The 19,346-nt window shown below is 42.8% G+C and overlaps 1 protein-coding gene across 1 annotated transcript in view; it reads right to left on the bottom strand.

Annotated features, from left to right (window-relative positions):
* Positions 1–5,447: 5,447 nt before the first annotated feature.
* The window catches only part of LOC311145231 (all trans-polyprenyl-diphosphate synthase PDSS2-like), a 64,629-nt gene continuing 50,730 nt past the window's right edge, over positions 5,448–19,346 (bottom strand). The window contains exons 5-8 of the mRNA XM_084181463.1: positions 18,128–18,301; positions 7,511–7,642; positions 6,858–6,890; positions 5,448–5,831 (exon numbers count right to left, since the gene is read on the bottom strand). Of these exons, the coding sequence (XP_084037589.1) occupies positions 5,676–5,831; positions 6,858–6,890; positions 7,511–7,642; positions 18,128–18,301 (495 nt within the window). The 3' untranslated portion in view covers positions 5,448–5,675. The remainder of the gene's footprint in view (positions 5,832–6,857; positions 6,891–7,510; positions 7,643–18,127; positions 18,302–19,346) is intronic.

Raw genomic sequence — 19,346 nt, 5'->3', positions numbered from 1 at the left:
CAGGTCGTCTGGATACTGGACAGCCAATAAAGTGGCAGATGCAAGCAGATTATCATCTTTAGCGGACAACAGTTCTTGAGGGCTCAAACAAAACAAGCGGTTTGCGATTTCATTCATACTGGTGAACCGGCATTTGAATTGTGTGGTTGCAATATCAACAGTCCCTTATCTAAATAGCAGCTTAATATTTTATATAGCTATAGATAGTAGGCTATTTGATGTGTAATTTTTATAAATAGTTTATAAATAGCAGCTTAATACTTTATATAGCTATAGATAGTAGGCTATTTGATGTGTAATTTTTTATAAATAGTTTATAAATAGCAGCTTAATACTTTATATAGCTATAGATAGTAGGCTATTTGATGTGTAATTTTTATAAATAGTTTATAAATAGCAGCTTAATACTTGATATAGCTATAGATAGCAAAAAATTACACATCAAATAGCCTATCTATAGCTATATCAAGTATTAAGCTGCTATTTATAAAAATTACATCAAATAGCCTATCTATAGCTATATAAAGGATTAAGCTGCTATCTAGAAACTTTTAATAAAAATTACACATCAAATAGCCTACTATCTATAGCTATATAAAGTATTAAGCTGCTATTTATTTATATATATATATATATATATATATTTTATATATATATTTTTTTTCTTTTTACATTTTAGTCATTTTAGCAGACGCTCTTATCCAGAGCGACTTACAGTTAGTGAGTGCATACATTTTCATACTGGCCCCCTGTGGGAAACGAACCCACAACCCTGGTGTTGCAAGCACCATGCTCTACCAACTGGGAGTATTTTCCCTGTGTGCCTTGTATTTTCCAGTGCACCTGTTTTGTGCCCTGGAGTGTGTTGGTGCAGTTCTGCGTAAACCTGTATTTTGCGGATTAAAGCCTGTTTTTCTGTGATTTACCCTCCTGCGCCTGACTCCTTCAATACAACCACATCACAATAGCCTACTTTCTATAGCTATATAAAGTATTAAGCTGCTATTTATAAAGTTTATATAAAAATTGCATATCAAATAGCCTACTATATAAAGTATTAAGCTGCTATTTATAATTTTTATAAAAAGTGTAGATATAGCAGCTTAATACTTTATATAGCTATAGATAGTAGGCTATTGTGATGTGGTGGTTGTTACGACTTCCGCCGAGGCTGCCCCCCTTCGTGGTTCGGGCAGGCTTCGGCGTTCGTCGTCACCGGAGTACTAGCTACTGCCGATTCCATTCTCATCACTCCACTAGTCATGTCTTGTCAATCACACACACCTGGTGCTCATTCCCCTAATTAGTATGTGTATAAGTGTTCCCTCTGTTCCCCTTGTCTTTGTGAGTGATTGTTTGTTGTGAGAGCGTGTAGCTTGGTTGAGCTACTATTCACTGTGTTTATGCCAAGGTGGATGTTTTCCCTTGTAATAGTTTCGTTTGACGCTTTGGGCGTTTGATTTATGTAAACGAAATAAACTCTGGACTTTGGTATTTTACATCCTGCGCCTGACTCCTTAATTTACACCTCGTCACAGTGGTGTGGAAGGAATCAGGCGCAGGAGGGTAAATCACAGAAAAACAGGCTTTAATCCGCAAAATACAGGTTTACGCAGAACTGCATCAAACACACTCCAGGGCACAAAATAGGTGCACTGGAAAATACAAGACAAGGGAAAATACTCCCGTCGAACAAAATACACGAGTTCCACAATAAACAATCACCCACAAGGACAAGGGGGCAGAGGGAACACTTATTTACATTTACAGTTTAGTCATTTAGCAGACGCTCTTATCCAGAGCGACTTAGTTTTAGTGAGTGCATACATTTTTCATACTGGCCCCCCGTGGGAATCGAACCCACAACCCTGGCGTTGGCAGACCTACAGGAGGCCCTACTTATACACTGACTAATTAGGGGATGACAAGACAATTGTGATGATGATTGGGGCAGCAGTGGTTAGTACTCCGGTGACGACGAACGCCGAAGCCTGCCCGAATAAGGAGGGGAGGCAGCCTCGGCCGAAGTCGTGACAGCTATTTGATGTGTAATTTTTATAAAAAGTTTATAAATAGCAGCTTAATACTTTAGATAGTAAGCTATTTGATGTGTAATTTTTATAAAAAGTTTATAAATAGCAGCTTAATACTTTATATAGCTATAGATAGTAGGCTACACTGCATAATGAAACGATCTCTAGTAAGCTAGTGCTTTGAGGGTGGACTGAATATTATTTGGCATTAATAGACTGGTTTTATGCACCACAACAATAAAAAGTAACATTACGATATGGTGTGTGTCACCCTACTGTGGTTTTAAATGGAATTGCATTTACAACAAAGAGGGTGGAGGTAATGAAATGGATGGTTCTATGGGGTCCACTACTGTAGGTCCAGGTCAGATTCCCATGGCCCTTTAAGTCAGGGGAACTTAATTAAATATATTATACTTGTTAGGTCAGGGATATGTGCAATGTTTTTATGTTTTTAACTTATTTATTTCACAATTAAAATGCCTGAAATCCAACATCATAACCCTTCGATACAAGGAATATCTCAGCATCCAAAAATACAAATCCAGTTTTGTAAGGGCATTCATGCATGTGGACAGCAGCCTGTCTCTGAGGACAAGAGGCTTTCTAAGGGCTCTATTCAATCCGCATCACTGAAATCCGTGATTGAAATTTAAAGGGAATGTTCCCGTTTTAGCGGAGACTGCATTCATGGTAAACACTGCCTTTACATTTCTATAGTAGAATCTATAACGCTTCACAGATTGAATAGAGCCCTAAATCGTTATGTAGACAAAGGCAACTACTATTGTACCATTTAAAATTATATGAACTATACAAGAGGCTATACAAGAGAAAGCAATCAGAGATTCTCAATTGGGTAAAAGTCCGTCCTCTCCTCCATCCTCCGTGACCCAGAAACTGAAATAGTGGTTGCCATATGTATAAGTGTAAATTCATTAATTGGCGAACGGAGGAGTTTGCTCCTCTCCTCGATTACCTCCTCTGGTGGAGGATGCAGAAGTGCATCCTATGCGGAAGAGTTTTGAAATCTGCCTCACTCCCTTTGAAACAGCGGTTTTATCGGAGGAGAAAAGCATGCACATGTTTAAAAATGATAGGGTACTTATCTTTTTATCTATAAAATGTCTGGCACAACTAGCTATATTTCTTTTGACCACTACTCAGTAATTTGCCTGATGACGCGCTAGTGGACAAGGAGTCATTTCATACAAGCGCTTTTGTTTCTACGTTTCCTCTCTTTTTCAAAAGGAGGCGAGGTGGCAAAGAGGCAAGCAAAACCATACCATTTGAGAATCTCCCCATAAGAACTTCTCTCTCCTGGGTTGCTCGAGGCAAAAGGGGTCACCTAATGGATATAAATAATTGTCCAGAAATGACCATATTGGACAGGTTCCAAATCCCAGACCCAAATTCCATGGCATTACATATGGATTCTGCAAATTAACAAAGAGATTTAGCTAATTGGTGCTGTCACAATGTAGGGAGCACAACTTGATCTCTTTCTGTAGAGGACATATCATATCTAACATCCACGCACACTCTAGTACCCAATGTTCTAGCACTGACTGGTCACAAATGTGTCGATGTTGGGTATATAACAAGACACTGCAGCTGAGATGGTGCGACAGTCATTATTTGGGTAATGAGCTGGCTCAGTGGCAGCGTGTGGCGCAGCAGTCTGATCTGTCAGCCAATAAGCACGAGACCTGTGCTGGAAAGCCGAGTCGGGGGTCACTGAAGCGAAGGCTTGCAAAGAGGGGCTGGGATTCAGCACTTAACACTGAGAAGTGCTCGTTAAAATGCAATTTTTTGACAATATGCTCATTTCTGTTGAAGAGAGAACAGCATATTGCGCTGAGTGGTTTCATCCATCAGTCAGCCATGTGATGGTATTAACAGGTGTTCACGGAGGTCATTTGTAAAAAGACTAATTAAAAGTCTAATATCCCACGGCACTATTATGGATCAGATTTCTTTTTACGCATCTTGTTTTCAATGCACACAAAATAGAATAGTAAATGCAAGGCAAAGGGGTAGCCTAGGTCTTCAGTTATCATTTGGTCTAGAATTCAGGCAAACCGATGGATGGATGGATGGATGGATGGATGGATGGATGGATGGATCCCCCCCCATTTTGGGACACTCCTGTCAGAGAGTAGAGGTTTCCTTCAAATATGCTGTGACGTTATTAGACAAGACCACAGAGTACTCGTCTTCATTTGAGTGTCATATGGAGATTCTGCCCCTCGAAGACACACTCATTGAAGTCTGAAGTCTCTGTGTGTTGTGGACTTTGAAGTGGTATTGTCCTCTGTCTGTAGGAGCATGATGTGGGAATGCTGTAATGGAATCTGTTTTGCTGCGCTGGCTAGCTCTCCACTGCGCCCCATCTGTAATTACAACACACAGACACCCAACCACAGGGGGTAGCTGATGCCTGCTGCCCCCTCCACAACATTTGTGTAAACTCAGCCCTCTTGACAACCAAGCAGTCTGGGTGCGACAGATGGCAAACCACAAAAATCATCTCTATGAACAATACCAGAGTCTTGGGTTTCAGATGTATGATACTGTACATGGAGCTGTGGCTCTGTATGGAGCCATCTAAAATGCACCCTTCCTTCCTCCCTGCCTTGAAGTTATCACTAATCTGTAAGGACCCAATTCTAACTAGAGATCCACACATGTAATTCAGGCCCTGTCGCAAGGATCTCAAGGACAGGTAAATGTTCTCAGTCAAACATGTTCTTAGTTTTAATAAAAACTTTTGTTTTAGTTATTTGAAGAAGACCCAAAGCAGGTACCTTAAACTTCCCATGTTTCTTTCCTCCTGTCTGCTCACAGCATGGATGAATATTTAATCAATGGCCAGAGGCATGCCCTTGTACACACGGTTCCTATTGAATGAAGGAACCTAACAGAGCCAAAAACATAGCGGGAGTGAACTCAAACTACTATCACTTCCCATCGACTGAGATCCACATTTGTATTTGAAATGCCGTCTGCATTCCTTGATCCGCCTCTCAGTCCTTGTCTTTTCCCCTTCGGTCTCCTGTGCCCTTCAGGCCGGGCCGCATGTGACAGACAGACACTGGTGGTAGTGGTGATGCTCCTCCACCCAGTTTCACACCTTGGCTGTCCCTGCCGAGAGTGCCTGGGAAACCACAGGCCACCACCCTGGCGCCAGCCCGCAGTGGCCCAATCAATACCCTTGCATTTCCTGTCCATTTGCTGCAGGTCACGGGAATGGGCCTCATTAATAATTACTGCTTGCGGAGCTTCAAGTGTGCTTCTCGTGGCAGGGCCAAGGAAAGCTTTATGACATTTTTCCCTCCTAGATTTGATTTTGCTGTTGCAGTGACATAGCAAAGTAGTAAAGTAGCAAACACAATAAAATAACTCAACAACAGATGACTGGATGTGAACTATTTTAATAGCAAACAGTTAAATTGAGTTTTAAAAGGTGCAATCTGTAGTTTAATTTCTGGTAAACATCTATAGGACTGAGGGGAAGGGTCATTGCGAGTGTTCTGCTCACTGATTGGCTTAAATAGAACAAAGATTGTTTTTCTTGTGTGTGTGTTTGAGCATCAATTGATTGTGCAATTTGTCCTGAGGCCACAAGGGAATGGCGGGGGGTCAGAACTTTGTGACAGTGCTAGCGATGTTCTCCAAGGCTGAGCGTGCCTCAGAGGAAGGGAAACACTGGATGGACTCCAGAGCTTTGTTGCCGTGGTAACGACACAGGTCCATTGTCGAGATGACACCTTCCTCCAACTTGATTGTGGACCGCAGCTGTTGCAGGAAGAGACCATAGGACATGACAGCATTTTTTTTATGTAAGCAAATGTTGAAATAAGCAGCCTATTGTGAATGCGGAGGATGGAACGTGCAGTGGTCATGACAAAACTGTACTTTGGTCATTGGACCCCCCCCCCCCCCTTCCAGACACACTGAGTAATCTTGGGTGTCTTTCCCCCCTGCTGCTCTAGCTCTGTCAGGACATCTTTTTTGCTCAGGGCGTTCTACCTAATGAATTCTGGGACCGAAAAGCCCCTGTGGGCCTTCGCTTAAAAAAACAGCAGACAGGGAGCGTTGCTCCACTGCACTAATGTGTGTGCACGCTCGTCAATTTCGAAACGGGGACACGGGACACTCCAAGGGTCTCCTCCACACTCCATTACTTCCCAAAAAGGCCTTGTCCTTCTCTGTCCACCACTTTCTTTTCCTATGTCGAACAACAGGTGGCAGATATTTCCAAAATATGGTCTGACTGAGACCATCTCCATGGTTTCAGACTGCATTAAATTTAAGACTAAGAGGAGCAGTGCACAGGGCACACCTAGTGTTTGACACAATATACATTTCAGAGTAAAAGCCCAGGCAAGCGGGACAAATGTATTCTATTCTAAATACTAACCTATAGGGGAATGGTTGTTTATAGTAACTACAATAACTGGGGTGCAGTTAGGAGGATACATTCTCTCCATATCCCCCCTCCTGTCCTCATGAAGGAGATTCTCTGACAATGCCACTGTCTCAGTCGCTCTCTCTCCTCCACAAATAGTCCTAGGTACCTAATCCCCCACGATCTGGTTTCAGACGTGACCAGAGACCCCCCCGCCTCTGTTGTTTCTTCCTGCGCCCCGTCTGTCCCCTCCTTTCCCTCTAACTGACTTTGGGAAGGAAATGTCAAACTTGCGATTGGTTAGAGTGGATATCAACCCTTTCTGAGCATCTTTGATAGTCTTGTAACCCACCTTGCTACCATACCACAATAGCACAATAAACATCCACAGTATGTACATCCACCCTGTTTACCTTTGTATAGTCAATAGTTCCAATAGTTTTTGCCTGTTCACAGAGAGAAAAAGAGAAAGACATTATTTAAAGTAAGTATACACTGTGTACAAAACATGCTCTTTCCATGACAGACTGACCAGGTGAAAGCTATGATCCCTTAATGATGTCACTTGTTAAATCCACTTCAATCAGTGTAGATGAAGGGGAGGGGACAGGTTAAATAATACTTTTTAAGCCTTGAGACAATTGCGACATGGATTGTGTATGTGTACCATTCAGAAGGTGCCTTTGAACGGGGTATGGTAGTAGGTGCCAGGCGCACCGGCTTGTGTCAAGAACTGCAACGCTGCTGGGTTTTTCACGCTCAACAGTTTTCCGTGTGTATCAAGAATGGTCCACCACCCAAAGGACATCCAGCCAACTTGACACAACTGTGGGAAGCATTGGAGACAATATGGGCCAGCATCCCTGTGGAAAGCTTTCGACACCTTGTAGAGTCCATGCCCCGACTAATTGAGGCTGTTCTGAGGGCAAAAGGGGGTGCAACTCAATATTAGGAAGGTGTGCATAATGTTTTGTACACTCGGTGTACATCTTTACCTTGTGGTTATATATACACACAACTTAAACTGTCAGGAAAAAGTAATGGCACAGGATAAGTGGTTCAGTACCTGTTGCAGCTGATGATGCCATCTCTCCTGCCCCACAATCTGCCGGTGGAAAACCACAGGGGCAGAGTTCAAACTGAAGGTGACTGGGTCTGCTGAATTGCTCTTCACAAATGGCTGCAGGTCAGAGTTCAACTAAAGAGTGAGAAATGACAGCATTAGTCAATCATAACAGCCTAATCATGATCCTTACATGTCACATCTCACCAACTACAGCGTTTCCCAAACTCCGTCCTGGTGCACGTTTAGTTTTTTGCCCTAGTACTACCCAGCTGATTTAAAATAATCAAAGCTTGATGATGAGTTGATTATTTAAATCAGCGGTACTATTATGTCGTTTTCACTCACATTTTCACATTTCAGGAAAGACTAAAGGAAAGCAGCACGATTCTTTACTTTTCAGCAAAGCCAATCTTTCAGGTTTCCTGCAGTGTGGTGTATTGGGGTTGTGCCGCAGAGCATCATGGGGGTTTTATGTGTTGAGACCGAGCACATTCTAGATAAATGGTTGAACTGATTCCTGTCTCCCGTCTCATTATTATTGAATTGTTATAAAGACGTGGTTATGAAACCCACAAGAAATAACAAAAGATTGGCAACGAGTCTGAACCGTCGGGAACTATTCTGTCTAGAAGAAGTCGGTTTTTACAGGTGTAAACTGTTATTTTCTGTGGTACAGTCTAGGCTAATGTTAGCACAGTGTATTGCTAGCAAGTGCATAGTCGAGCTATCTAAGAGAGAGAGTTACTGTAGCATCGTCATAGATGGCAGAAAAATATTTGAGACTGACGTCGGAGCGCGAAAACAAAGTGATTAAAAAGGGAGTAAAGGAATGGACGTGAGGAAGAACTTTGGGGAAATTAAGGATGAAACGTCAATTAGTGAAGTGGAGGAAGATCACGTGACTGAGGAAAATATTGCTCTGGTTAAGGACAATATTGACGTGAGTGACAATCAGGAGCCAATTGAGAAATCTAAAATGGCTGGAATTGTTGGAAACATTGGACAGTTTGATGAAAGTATTGAGCAGTGGAGCTCATATACAGAATGGTTTGAAAATTTAGTTATTGCAAATGACATTGATGAGGACAAAATTGTGCCTACATTTTTTTTGTTTAATGGGGCTAAAGACATTTAATTGACTACGCAGTCTGCTACAGCCACACAGGCCAGGTAATAAGACGTGGGGATATTGTGGAAATACTGAAAGGACACTTTTCACCAAAACCACTAGTTATTGCTGAAAAGTTTAGGTTCCACAGAAGAAATCAGGAAGAGGAAGAATCAGTGATGTTTGCTGCTGCATTAATGAAACTATCAGAGCACGGAGTTTAATGATGTTCTAAATGACACCATTAGCGACATAGTATGTGGGCTACGGAGTGAAGCTACACAAGAGACTATTGACTGAAAGTAATCTGACCTTGGCAAAGGACATTGAAGTCAGTGTATATCCATTGAACTAACTGCTAAAGAGGCTCAGCAGTTGAGTTCATCAGGAAAAATGCAGAGAGTTGCAACTGAAAATCAGAGCCAGGGAAATCATGGCACATGCTTCCGCTGTGGCAAAGCGGGACATCAGGCGTCTACATGCTGGTGTAAGGACATGGATTACCGAGCCTATGGTTAAAAGGGCCACATCGAACGAGCTTGCAGAAACAAAAAGAGCTCAGAGAAAACTCAAAATACTGAAAACAAGAAAGAGACATTCCAACCAAAGAAAAGAGACATGTTCACGCTGTTGAGCAGGAGAACACTGAGGTGAGTGACTCATCAGACAGGGAAGTCACACTGAATATAGTGACTGTTTCTGTGGGGCCGCACAGCTACTATGTCTCTCCCTTGTTAGAGGGGCAGCCAGTGCTTATGGAGATTGATAAAGGCTGTATCTCGTGTCAGACACAGTCTACAAAAGACACAAACACCTTCCACTTCAGCCAGCACACATCGTGTTAAAGACTTACACAGGTGAATATGTCACTGTGAGATGCATCACTGATGTCACAGTTCAGTTAAACTGACAAACAGGACAGCGGAGTCACTCACCACCTTCCGGAGACATTTGAAACCCCACCTCTTTAAGGAATACCTGGGATAGGATAAAGTAATCCTTCTACCCCCCCCCTAAAAAATAAATAAAAATAAAAAATATAAAAAAATAAGATATTGTAAAGTGGTTATCCCACTGGCTATAGGGTGAATGCACCTATTTGTAAGTCGCTCTGGATAAGAGCGTCTGCTAAATGACGTAAATGTAAATGTAAATGTAAACTGAAAAGCTGCCACTATGTCGTGAAAGGAGACAATCCATCACTACTGGGATGTTTGTGTTTAGAGAAAATCACACTGAACTGGCCATCAGTGCGTACAATGGAGACACATGCCTACCCGTCATCTTAAAGAAACATGGGGAAGTCTTTAATGCAGAGCTGCATAGCATGAAATACATTACAGTAAAGGTTAGCATTAAGCTAACCGACGTTTCTGAAAGCATGCCCTGTACCTTATGCTATAAGACCAAAAGTCGAGGCTGACTTGGACACTCTAGTCAAGAACAAAGTACTGGAGCCGGTCAGCATGAGTGAATGGGCAACACCCATCGTACCAGTCCTTAACAAATATGGTGGAATTAGGATATGTGGAGACTTTAAAGTTACCGTTAACCCTGTGTGTTGTTCACTAAGCAGTATCCGCTACCACACACACAACCTTTTCACAGGATTAGCCGGGGTCAAAAGTTCAGCAAGATCGACCTCTGCCAAGCGTACTTGCAGATGCACATGGAAAAAAAGTCAAAGGAGCTTCTGACTGTCGTGACACACACGGGGCTCTTCAGGTACTGTCATCTACCGCTTGTAATCACAAATGCGCCAGTGCTGTTCTAGAGGACGATGGATAAGATCTTGCCAGGAGTACAATGCTACCTGGATGACACCTCGTTACTGGGAAAGACGAAGAGGACCATCTCCAGAACTTGGATGCAACCTTACAGAGACTGAAGGACTCCGAGTTCATAAAGACACACTACATTATGGACTATGAGTTCGTACGGACATACAGTGGGGAAAAAAAGTATTTAGTCAGCCACCAATTGTGCAAGTTCTCCCACTTAAAAAGATGAGAGAGGCCTGTAATTTTCATCATAGGTACACGTCAACTATGACAGACAAAATGAGAATTTTTTTTCCAGGAAATCACATTGTAGGATTTTTTATGAATTTATTTGCAAATTATGGTGGAAAATAAGTATTTGGTCACCTACAAACAAGCAAGATTTCTGGCTCTCACAGACCTGTAACTTCTTCTTTAAGAGGCTCCTCTGTCCTCCACTCGTTACCTGTATTAATGGCACCTGTTTGAACTTGTTATCAGTATAAAAGACACCTGTCCACAACCTCAAACAGTCACACTCCAAACTCCACTATGGCTAAGACCAAAGAGCTGTAAAAGGACACCAGAAACAAAACTGTAGACCTGCACCAGGCTGGGAAGACTGAATCTGCAATAGGTAAGCAGCTTGGTTTGAAGAAATCAACTGTGGGAGCAATTATTAGGAAATGGAAGACATACAAGAACACTGATAATCTCCCTCGATCTGGGGCTCCATGCAAGATCTCACCCCGTGGGGTCAAAATAATCAAAAGAACGGTGAGCAAAAATCCCAGAACCACACGGGGGGACCTAGTGAATGACCTGCAGAGAGCTGGGACCAAAGTAACAAAGCCTACCATCAGTAACACACTACGCCGCCAGGGACTCAAATCCTGCAGTGCCAGATGTGTCCCCCTGCTTAAGCCAGTACATGTCCAGGCCCGTCTGAAGTTTGCTAGAGTGCATTTGGATGATCCAGAAGAGGATTGGGAGAATGTCATATGGTCAGATGAAACCAAAATATAACTTTTTGGTAAAAAGTCAACTCGTCGTGTTTGGAGGACAAAGAATGCTGAGTTGCATCCAAAGAACACCATACCTACTGTGAAGCATGGGGGTGGAAACATCATGCTTTGGGGCTGTTTTTCTGCAAAGGGACCAGGACGACTGATCCGTGTAAAGGAAAGAATGAATGGGGCCATGTATCGTGAGATTTTGAGTGAAAACCTCCTTCCATCAGCAAGGGCATTGAAGATGAAACGTGGCTGGGTCTTTCAGCATGACAATGATCCCAAACACACCGCCCGGGCAACGAAGGAGTGGCTTCGTAAGAAGCATTTCAAGGTCCTGGAGTGGCCTAGCCAGTCTCCAGATCTCAACCCCATAGAAAATCTTTGGAGGGAGTTGAAAGTCCGTGTTGCCCAGCGACAGCCCCAAAACATAACTGCTCTAGAGGAGATCTGCATGGAGGAATGGGCCAAAATACCAGCAACAGTGTGTGAAAACCTTGTGAAGACTTACAGAAAACGTTTGACCTGTGTCATTGCCAACAAAGGGTATATAACAAAGTATTGAGAAACTTTTGTTATTGACCAAATACTTATTTTCCACCATAATTTGCAAATAAATTCATTAAAAATCCTACAATGTGATTTTCTGGAGAAAAAAAATCTCGTTTTGTCTGTCATAGTTGACGTGTACCTATGATGAAAATTACAGGCCTCTCTCATCTTTTTAAGTGGGAGAACTTGCACAATTGGTGGCTGACTAAATACTTTTTTTCCCCACTGTACACTACATGACCAAATGTATATGGACACCTGCTTGTCGAACATCTCATTCCAAAATCATGGGCATTAATACGTAGTTGGGGCCCCCCTTTGCTGCTATAAACAGCCTCCACTCTTCTGGGAAGGCTTTCCACTAGAGGTTGGAACATTGCTGTGGAGACTTCCATTCAGCCACAAAAACATTAGTGAGGTTGGGCACTGATGTTGGGCGATTAGGCCTGGCTCGCAGTCGGCTTTCCAATTAATCCCAAAGGTGTTCGATGGGGTTGAGGTCAGGGCTCTGTGAAGCCCAGTCAAGTTCTTCCATACCGATATCTACAAACCATTTCTGTATGGACCTCGCTTTGTGCACTGGGGCATTGTCATGCTGAAACAGGAAAGGGCTTTCCCCAAACTGTTGCCACAAAGGTGGAAGCACAGAATTGTCTAGAATGTCATTGTATGCTATAGCGTTAACATTTTCCTTCACTGGAACTAAGGGGCCTAACCCGAACCGTGAAAAACAGTCCCAGACTATTATCCTTCTCCACCAAACTCTACAGTTGGCACTATGCATTGGGGCAGGTAGCGTTCTCCTGCCATCCGCCAAACCCAGATTAGTCCATCAGGCTGCCAGATGAAACTTGATTCATCACTCCAGAGAACGCGTTTCCACTGCTCAGGAGTCCAATGGCGGCAAGCTTTACACCACTCCAGCCGACGCTTGGCATTGCGCATGGTGATCTTAGGCTTGTGTGCGGCTGCACGGCCATGGAAACCCATTTCATGAAGCTCCGACTAACAGTTCTCGTGTTGACGTTGCTTCCAGAGGCAGTTTGGAACTCGGTAGTGAGTGTTGCAACTGAAGAAAGACGGTTTTTAAGCGCTACGCGGTTCAGCACTCGGCGGTCACGTTCTGTGAGCTTGTGTGGCCTACCAATTTGCGGCTGAGCCATTGTTGCTCCTAGACGTTTCCACTTCACAATAACAACACTTAAAGTTGACCGGGGCAGCTCTAGCAGGGCAGAAATTTGACTTGTTGGAAAGGTGGCATCCTATGACGGTGCCACGTTGAAAGTCACTGTGCTCTTCAGTAAGGCCATTCTACTGCAAATGTTTGTCAATGGAGATTGCATGGCTGTGTGCTCGATTTTATTCACCTGTCAGCAACGGTGTGGCTGAAATCGCCGAATCCACTCATTTGAAGGGGTGTCCACATACTTTTGTATATATAGCATATGTGCATTTTTCCAATCATCGGTTGAATACCTTGGACACATAGTCAACACCATGGACCTTCCGTCCAAGGTCAAGGCTCCTCAGAACGTGAGCCAACTACATTCTTTCCTGGGGTTATTGAATTACTAAGGACGCTTTATTCCGAGCTTAGCAATAAAGCTGAAGCCGCTGCATCAGTTGCTTTGTCAGGACAAAACATGGAAATGGACAGAACATTCTGAGGAAGCAATCGTGAAAACCAAGGAAACACTTCTGAAATCTGATGCACTGACACACTTCGACCCGTCAATGCCCATCCAACTAGCTTGTGATGCTAGTACCTATAGTGTGGGAGCAGTCGTGTCCCATATCATGCCTTCAGGTGAAGTCTATCGTTTTCGCATTAGGACATTGAACAAAGCAGAAACTAACTATGCACAGATAGGCATTGTTTTTGGAGTGCGTAAGTTTCACAAGTATCTGTACGGGAGGAAGTTCACCCTTCTTACAGATCATCGTCCGCTGACGAGCATATTTGGACCGCATACTGGGATTCCATCACTTGCTGCAAAGCACATCAAAAGCTGCAAGGCAGAACTGGAACGCAGATGGATTTTTCAGGTTACCACTACCTGTGGTCAAGCCAGAGTCCTGCAAAGTGGACATCTTATACTTTAGACAAGTGGAAAACGCACCAGTCACTTCAGCACAAGTGCGGAGAAACACCAGAAATGACCCGGTGGTATCTGAAGTGAAGGATATCATTATCAAAAGGTAGAGCCGCAGGAGATGCTCCGGAACTAAAACCGTACCTTTCCAGGAGAACTGAGCCGTCAGTACAGTCCGGTTGTCTGCTGTGGGGGAGGAGAGTTATCATTCCGCCTTCGCTGAAGAAACCAGTGTTGCAACAGCTACACTTAGGTCATTGTGTTTTTTTAACGAAGGAAATGGCACAAAGCTACTTCTGATGGCCTGGATTGGATGGAAGCATTGAGGAGAAAGCGAAAACGTATTCCTCATGTGAGAAGGTTCGCAACATACCTCAACTTGCATCTCTTCATCCGTGGGATTGGCCGGAGGAGGCGTGGCAACGCATACACGTCGACTTCGCAGGTCCATTTGAAGACAGAATGTTTCTCGTGGTTGTGGATGCTCATAGCAAGTAGATGTTGCCATCATGAGGTCTACTACTGCAGAGAACACCATCGGGAAGTGTTTAGTCGTTTCGGATCGCCACTCAAACTCATTAGCAACAATGGACCGCAGCTAGTGTCCCAAGAAATGGCTACGTTCCTACAGCTAAATGGTGTACAGCACATCAGGTCCACCCCGTATCATCCATCTACGAACGGTCTGGCGGAGAGGTTCATACAGACCATGAAACATGCATTGAAAGCGTTTTAGAGTCAAGGGAAGCTGCACCAACGCTTGAACAGCTTTCTGCTATCCTACAGGAACAAGCCTCATGCAACCAACAAGGCTTTGCCTGCTTTGCTACTCATGAAGAGGGCGCTATGCACAAGCTTCGACCTACTCAAACCTCAGAACGCAAAAGGAGTGCGACGTCAACAGGAGAGTCAAGTCAAACGTTGTGAACTGAGAATCCTGGAGAAACTGTCTTAGCTAGGAACTACCTCAACGGACCAAAGTGGGTTCCTGCTACAGTCATTTCTCAGACTGGTCCTGTGTCCTACACTTACCAGACTGCAGAGGACGTAATCTGGAAAAGTCACTGTTGAGTAAAGCAACACCAACAGAACCACCAGTCAGGAACTGTTACTGAGTGACACCCTGACTCAGCAGTCGTCACCTAGGGGCTCACAGTCAACTTCTCAGGACTGTTGTTCATAATGACAATTTAAGTAGGAGGGGAGGGGAGGAGAGGAGGTGTATTGGGGTTGTGCCGTGGAGCATCATGGGGGTTGAATGTGTTGAGACCGAGTACGTTCTAGATCAGGGATGGGCAACTGGCCACGGATCAATAAAAAAAAACGTTTTTTGGGCAACTCAGTCAAGGTCTCAACTTAGAATAGTAGAATACACAAGATGCAATTTCGAAATTTGATTGTGGATCAGTAGTTTGTCTCTTGTTATGTCAGTCACTGACAGTCACTCAATTAGCCCATGTCAACTACATTTTTTTGACTGGCAAGTTAAAGTTAGTCTAGCGGCCAGCTATCTAAACTTGTAGTAATCATGGTCGAATTACTGACCGGGGGGCCCCCATTGATTTTGTTAGTCACTCTCACTCCGAGTGTGTGAAGCACCGCCGCAACGAGTTATATTTTACAGTGAAGGCTGCAGCAGAAGCAAACTCCTTTGTCGGCAACTCTTTCGTCCGCCCACACACGCAGGCTGGGGAACAACTTGTGTGCGCGATTGGCTGGGGCTTGACAGCTGGCTGGTGGCTCCGTGAGGAAACTTGTTTAAACCTGTCTGAAGGCTCTCATATTGGTTCGCTTATGCCCCAAAATAAATGTTAAAATTGGCAATTGTTTTTATATAACTTTGTTCATATGGGCAGAATATTGTATAAAAAAATAAATAAAAATGTGCTGCATTCTTTGCCTTCCTTTTAGACAGAATAAATAAAACGGGGGTGGTGAGAATAACTTCAAAAAATGTAATCCATAGGCCTAAGCCTACTAATACATTAATGAATAAATAAAACATTTGCAAAGAAAAGTTTTCAACCTTGTAATAATTCATTTTCTTTCAATTTGCTGTATATAATCTGATTATCAGTATAATAAAACTAGGCCTATGATGAGTTTTTTTTCTTCCCGATATGAAAAGGAGACGGAAATATGACTGACCTGCACACATAGCAAAGTGTCCAGATGGCCGTGAGCTGATTGACCGTTAGGCTAGGTGTGAATGTTCTGAAAGCTTAATTCTAATCAATCATGAATACAATAAGAAACCCATCGACCCCTTATCTGGGGCATCAGTGGGACAAAAGTCTTGCTGAGTCTATTACATTTTACATTTTAGTCATTTAGCAGACGCTCTTACCCAGAGCGACTTACAGGAGCAATTAGGGTTAAGTGCCTTGCTCAAGGGCACAGACAGATTTTTCACCTAGTCGGCTCGGGGATTAGAACCAGTGACCTTTCGGTTACTGGCACAACGCTCTTAACCACTAAGCTACCTGCCGCCCCACTAAGCTACCTGCCGCTCCCTATGAGATGGTGCACTATTAACGGCAGCACCGCTTTATCAAATGTTCATATTGAGATTTTAGGCTACACTGTGAAAACTGTTTTCATGGGCACACAAATCCAAAATGATGTATACGGTTGCAAAATCGAATGCTTCTAACCGAAAGAGTCACCTAACTTGTGTGGTTCTTCAATTGGCTATGCATTGGCTTGACCTACTTGTTGGATGCACATTTGGTATCCAGCTGTTTATTTAGGCCATCATCAGCTGATCCAGGAAATATTTTTCTGAATGACAGTCAAGTGACAAACAGCTGTTGTGATATAGCACATGATGCAAAAACAGCCAGTGCGGAAACATTGTGTTCGGATGAATGTCCAGAATATGTTGACGTCTCGTTTGTTGCCCCAGTGAAGGCAGTTGTGATCCATGTTGGATCCAATACCCCTACATTTATGTTGATTATCTGCTATTGTTTGCTTGATTTACAGCAGGGTCTAGAAGATTTAACAGAGAAAGCATCAAGGTAATGAGTTAATGTTTTCATATGTTTCTGTGCATCGGATTGGACACCAGAGGTACAGTAGGCTACTGTGTGTAGTTGTGTAGGATAGCCTAGGCTATTGCGTGAACACCCAACAGCATTTTCCTTTCTATTATTCAGAACATTTAATGCAACAAATGAGTAGCCTAGTGGGCTTATAAACAAAATGATTTGGTGAATATGAATGACGTAAATAATGATGATGGTGAGAGCCCAGAAACAGATGGACTCTGATACCTTTCATCATAGAAGCTATTGTTACTTTGTGTCTCTAAAATCACAATGTTTCCATTTCTATTGTCATGTGACAGTCTTTTTTAATTTATTGAAACAACCAAATATCGGCCTTTTACCAGATCTGAATATTTTAGGGTGAACTGGTTATTTTCATAAATTCGGTAGCCTATGCTACAAAATATAATATTCTGCCCATATGAACACATTTATTTTAGGCCATAGCCTAAAGAACAGCTACATTATTTATTGAAAAGCAGCAAATAGACAACGTTTAATAAAAAAAATAAAAATAATCAAACAGAAACCGGCAGTAGGCTACAGCTCAGTTTCCCCACCAAATACAAGTCAACTCGATGAATCTCGACGACATTGAGTGCGCAGGGGGGTCTGTACGCAGCATAGTACCGTCCACAAAAAGTTTTGCTCGACAAGACACGTAAGCCTCTCACTCAGATATCATATTAAAAACTGCTAACATTTATTTCCACCCTTTGGCAAAATGTGTAGAATTGCAGGAAATTAACTAAAATGTTTTGCTTGCAAGGTGGGGAGGGAGGACCCCCAACAAAATGTTGCTTAGGGCCCCCTAAAGGCTAGGGCCGGCTCTGACTGCATGTGTGTGTGTATTGATGTGGGTACACAGACCCGCGAGTCACTGCAGCCCCTCATGATGAGTTCAGAGTTTTGGTGGCCCCCACCACCCTTTAAAGTTTCCCATCCTTGTTCTAGATAATGGTTGAACTGATTCCTGTCTTCAGTCTCATCATTATTTAATTGTTATAAAGACGAAACCCACGAGACATAACATGCTGTACTTGCCTTGTGGCCCAGTGATAGATGCTTGCCATATTTGTAGGCCAGTCCTTGGGCATCTTTGTCATGTTTGGCGAGCTCCATCGCTGCCTGACAGCTTTTCGCCAGCAAGGCACCATGGGACAAGAACCTCTGCTCCTCCCACGTGACCATGTTGATGTCATCAGTCAGGCTATTGTCCTGAAAATAGCAGTTTACATCAAACGTTATGTATTCTGACTGTTGCCATTGTGTAGAAGTACATTTTTATCCTAGTAGTAGCCTTTTGCAGGAATATATGATGACAGTCTTATTCATAACAAGAACAAGTAGCTTAATATAATAAGATGCAATAATTTCCTGTTAGTGTGAAGAGCGAAAATATATTTATTTTATCTTTGCATTCTAAAATAATTAGAAATAAGCATCTATTTCCTATTATTTATTTCATTTCCATGAACATTGCAGAATAGACTGTGATGGTTTCATATTGGCGAAATAGCCTATAGGCCTACAACAACTTAGGATAGGCTACCATTTGTCCCATCTTTTAATTTAATTGGACCCACTTCACAGTAGTAAATAGATAAGCTATTTCAAGTATTTTGCTCTATTTGATCCGATCCGAAGCGCAGTTTAAAATCGTTAGGAGTTTATTGACGCACCTGTGCATCAATCTAAGTAACATAATAAAAAATCCGCATAAAAATCCGTTAGTTTAAGCTAGAGATATATTTTTGCATGGGCTGCGTCTCAATCCACCGCATCCGCCTTCCTCATCCGCGGTGGAAGGTGGCCGAGCTACAGCGCTGTTTGTTAGACCATGAGAAAATCTTAAAATAACTCCATATGTTAGCTTAGTAGACCCGATTTTCGGGAGGTCTCAGGTCTGACAAATACTGCTGTAGCTCAGCCACCTTCAACTGCAGACGCAGCCATGCAAAAAACATCTCTCTAGCTTAAACTGACGGATTTTGATAGGGATTTTTTTATTATGTTACTTTGATTGACGCACAGATGGATTATTAATGGTAGAACAGACGGTGCACCTTTTCCATTGACGTTTGTAGGCTACTACGTCTGAATACTGTAATGTGACATTTCTCGAGTAGACAGTATTTCATTTATTAACATAATACATGTTACTAACCATTGCGGAATAAATTCCTCACCTTTTCTGGCCATGATGAGTTTATATTCCCCAAGTAGCCATACAGCATATTACTATGCACATCACTCATTGTGC

The sequence above is a fragment of the Coregonus lavaretus genome (genome assembly GCF_964263955.1).
Source record: "Coregonus lavaretus genome assembly, chromosome: 18".
Lineage (NCBI taxonomy): Eukaryota > Metazoa > Chordata > Actinopteri > Salmoniformes > Salmonidae > Coregonus > Coregonus lavaretus.
This window is presented reverse-complemented; position numbering and strand designations above follow the sequence as displayed.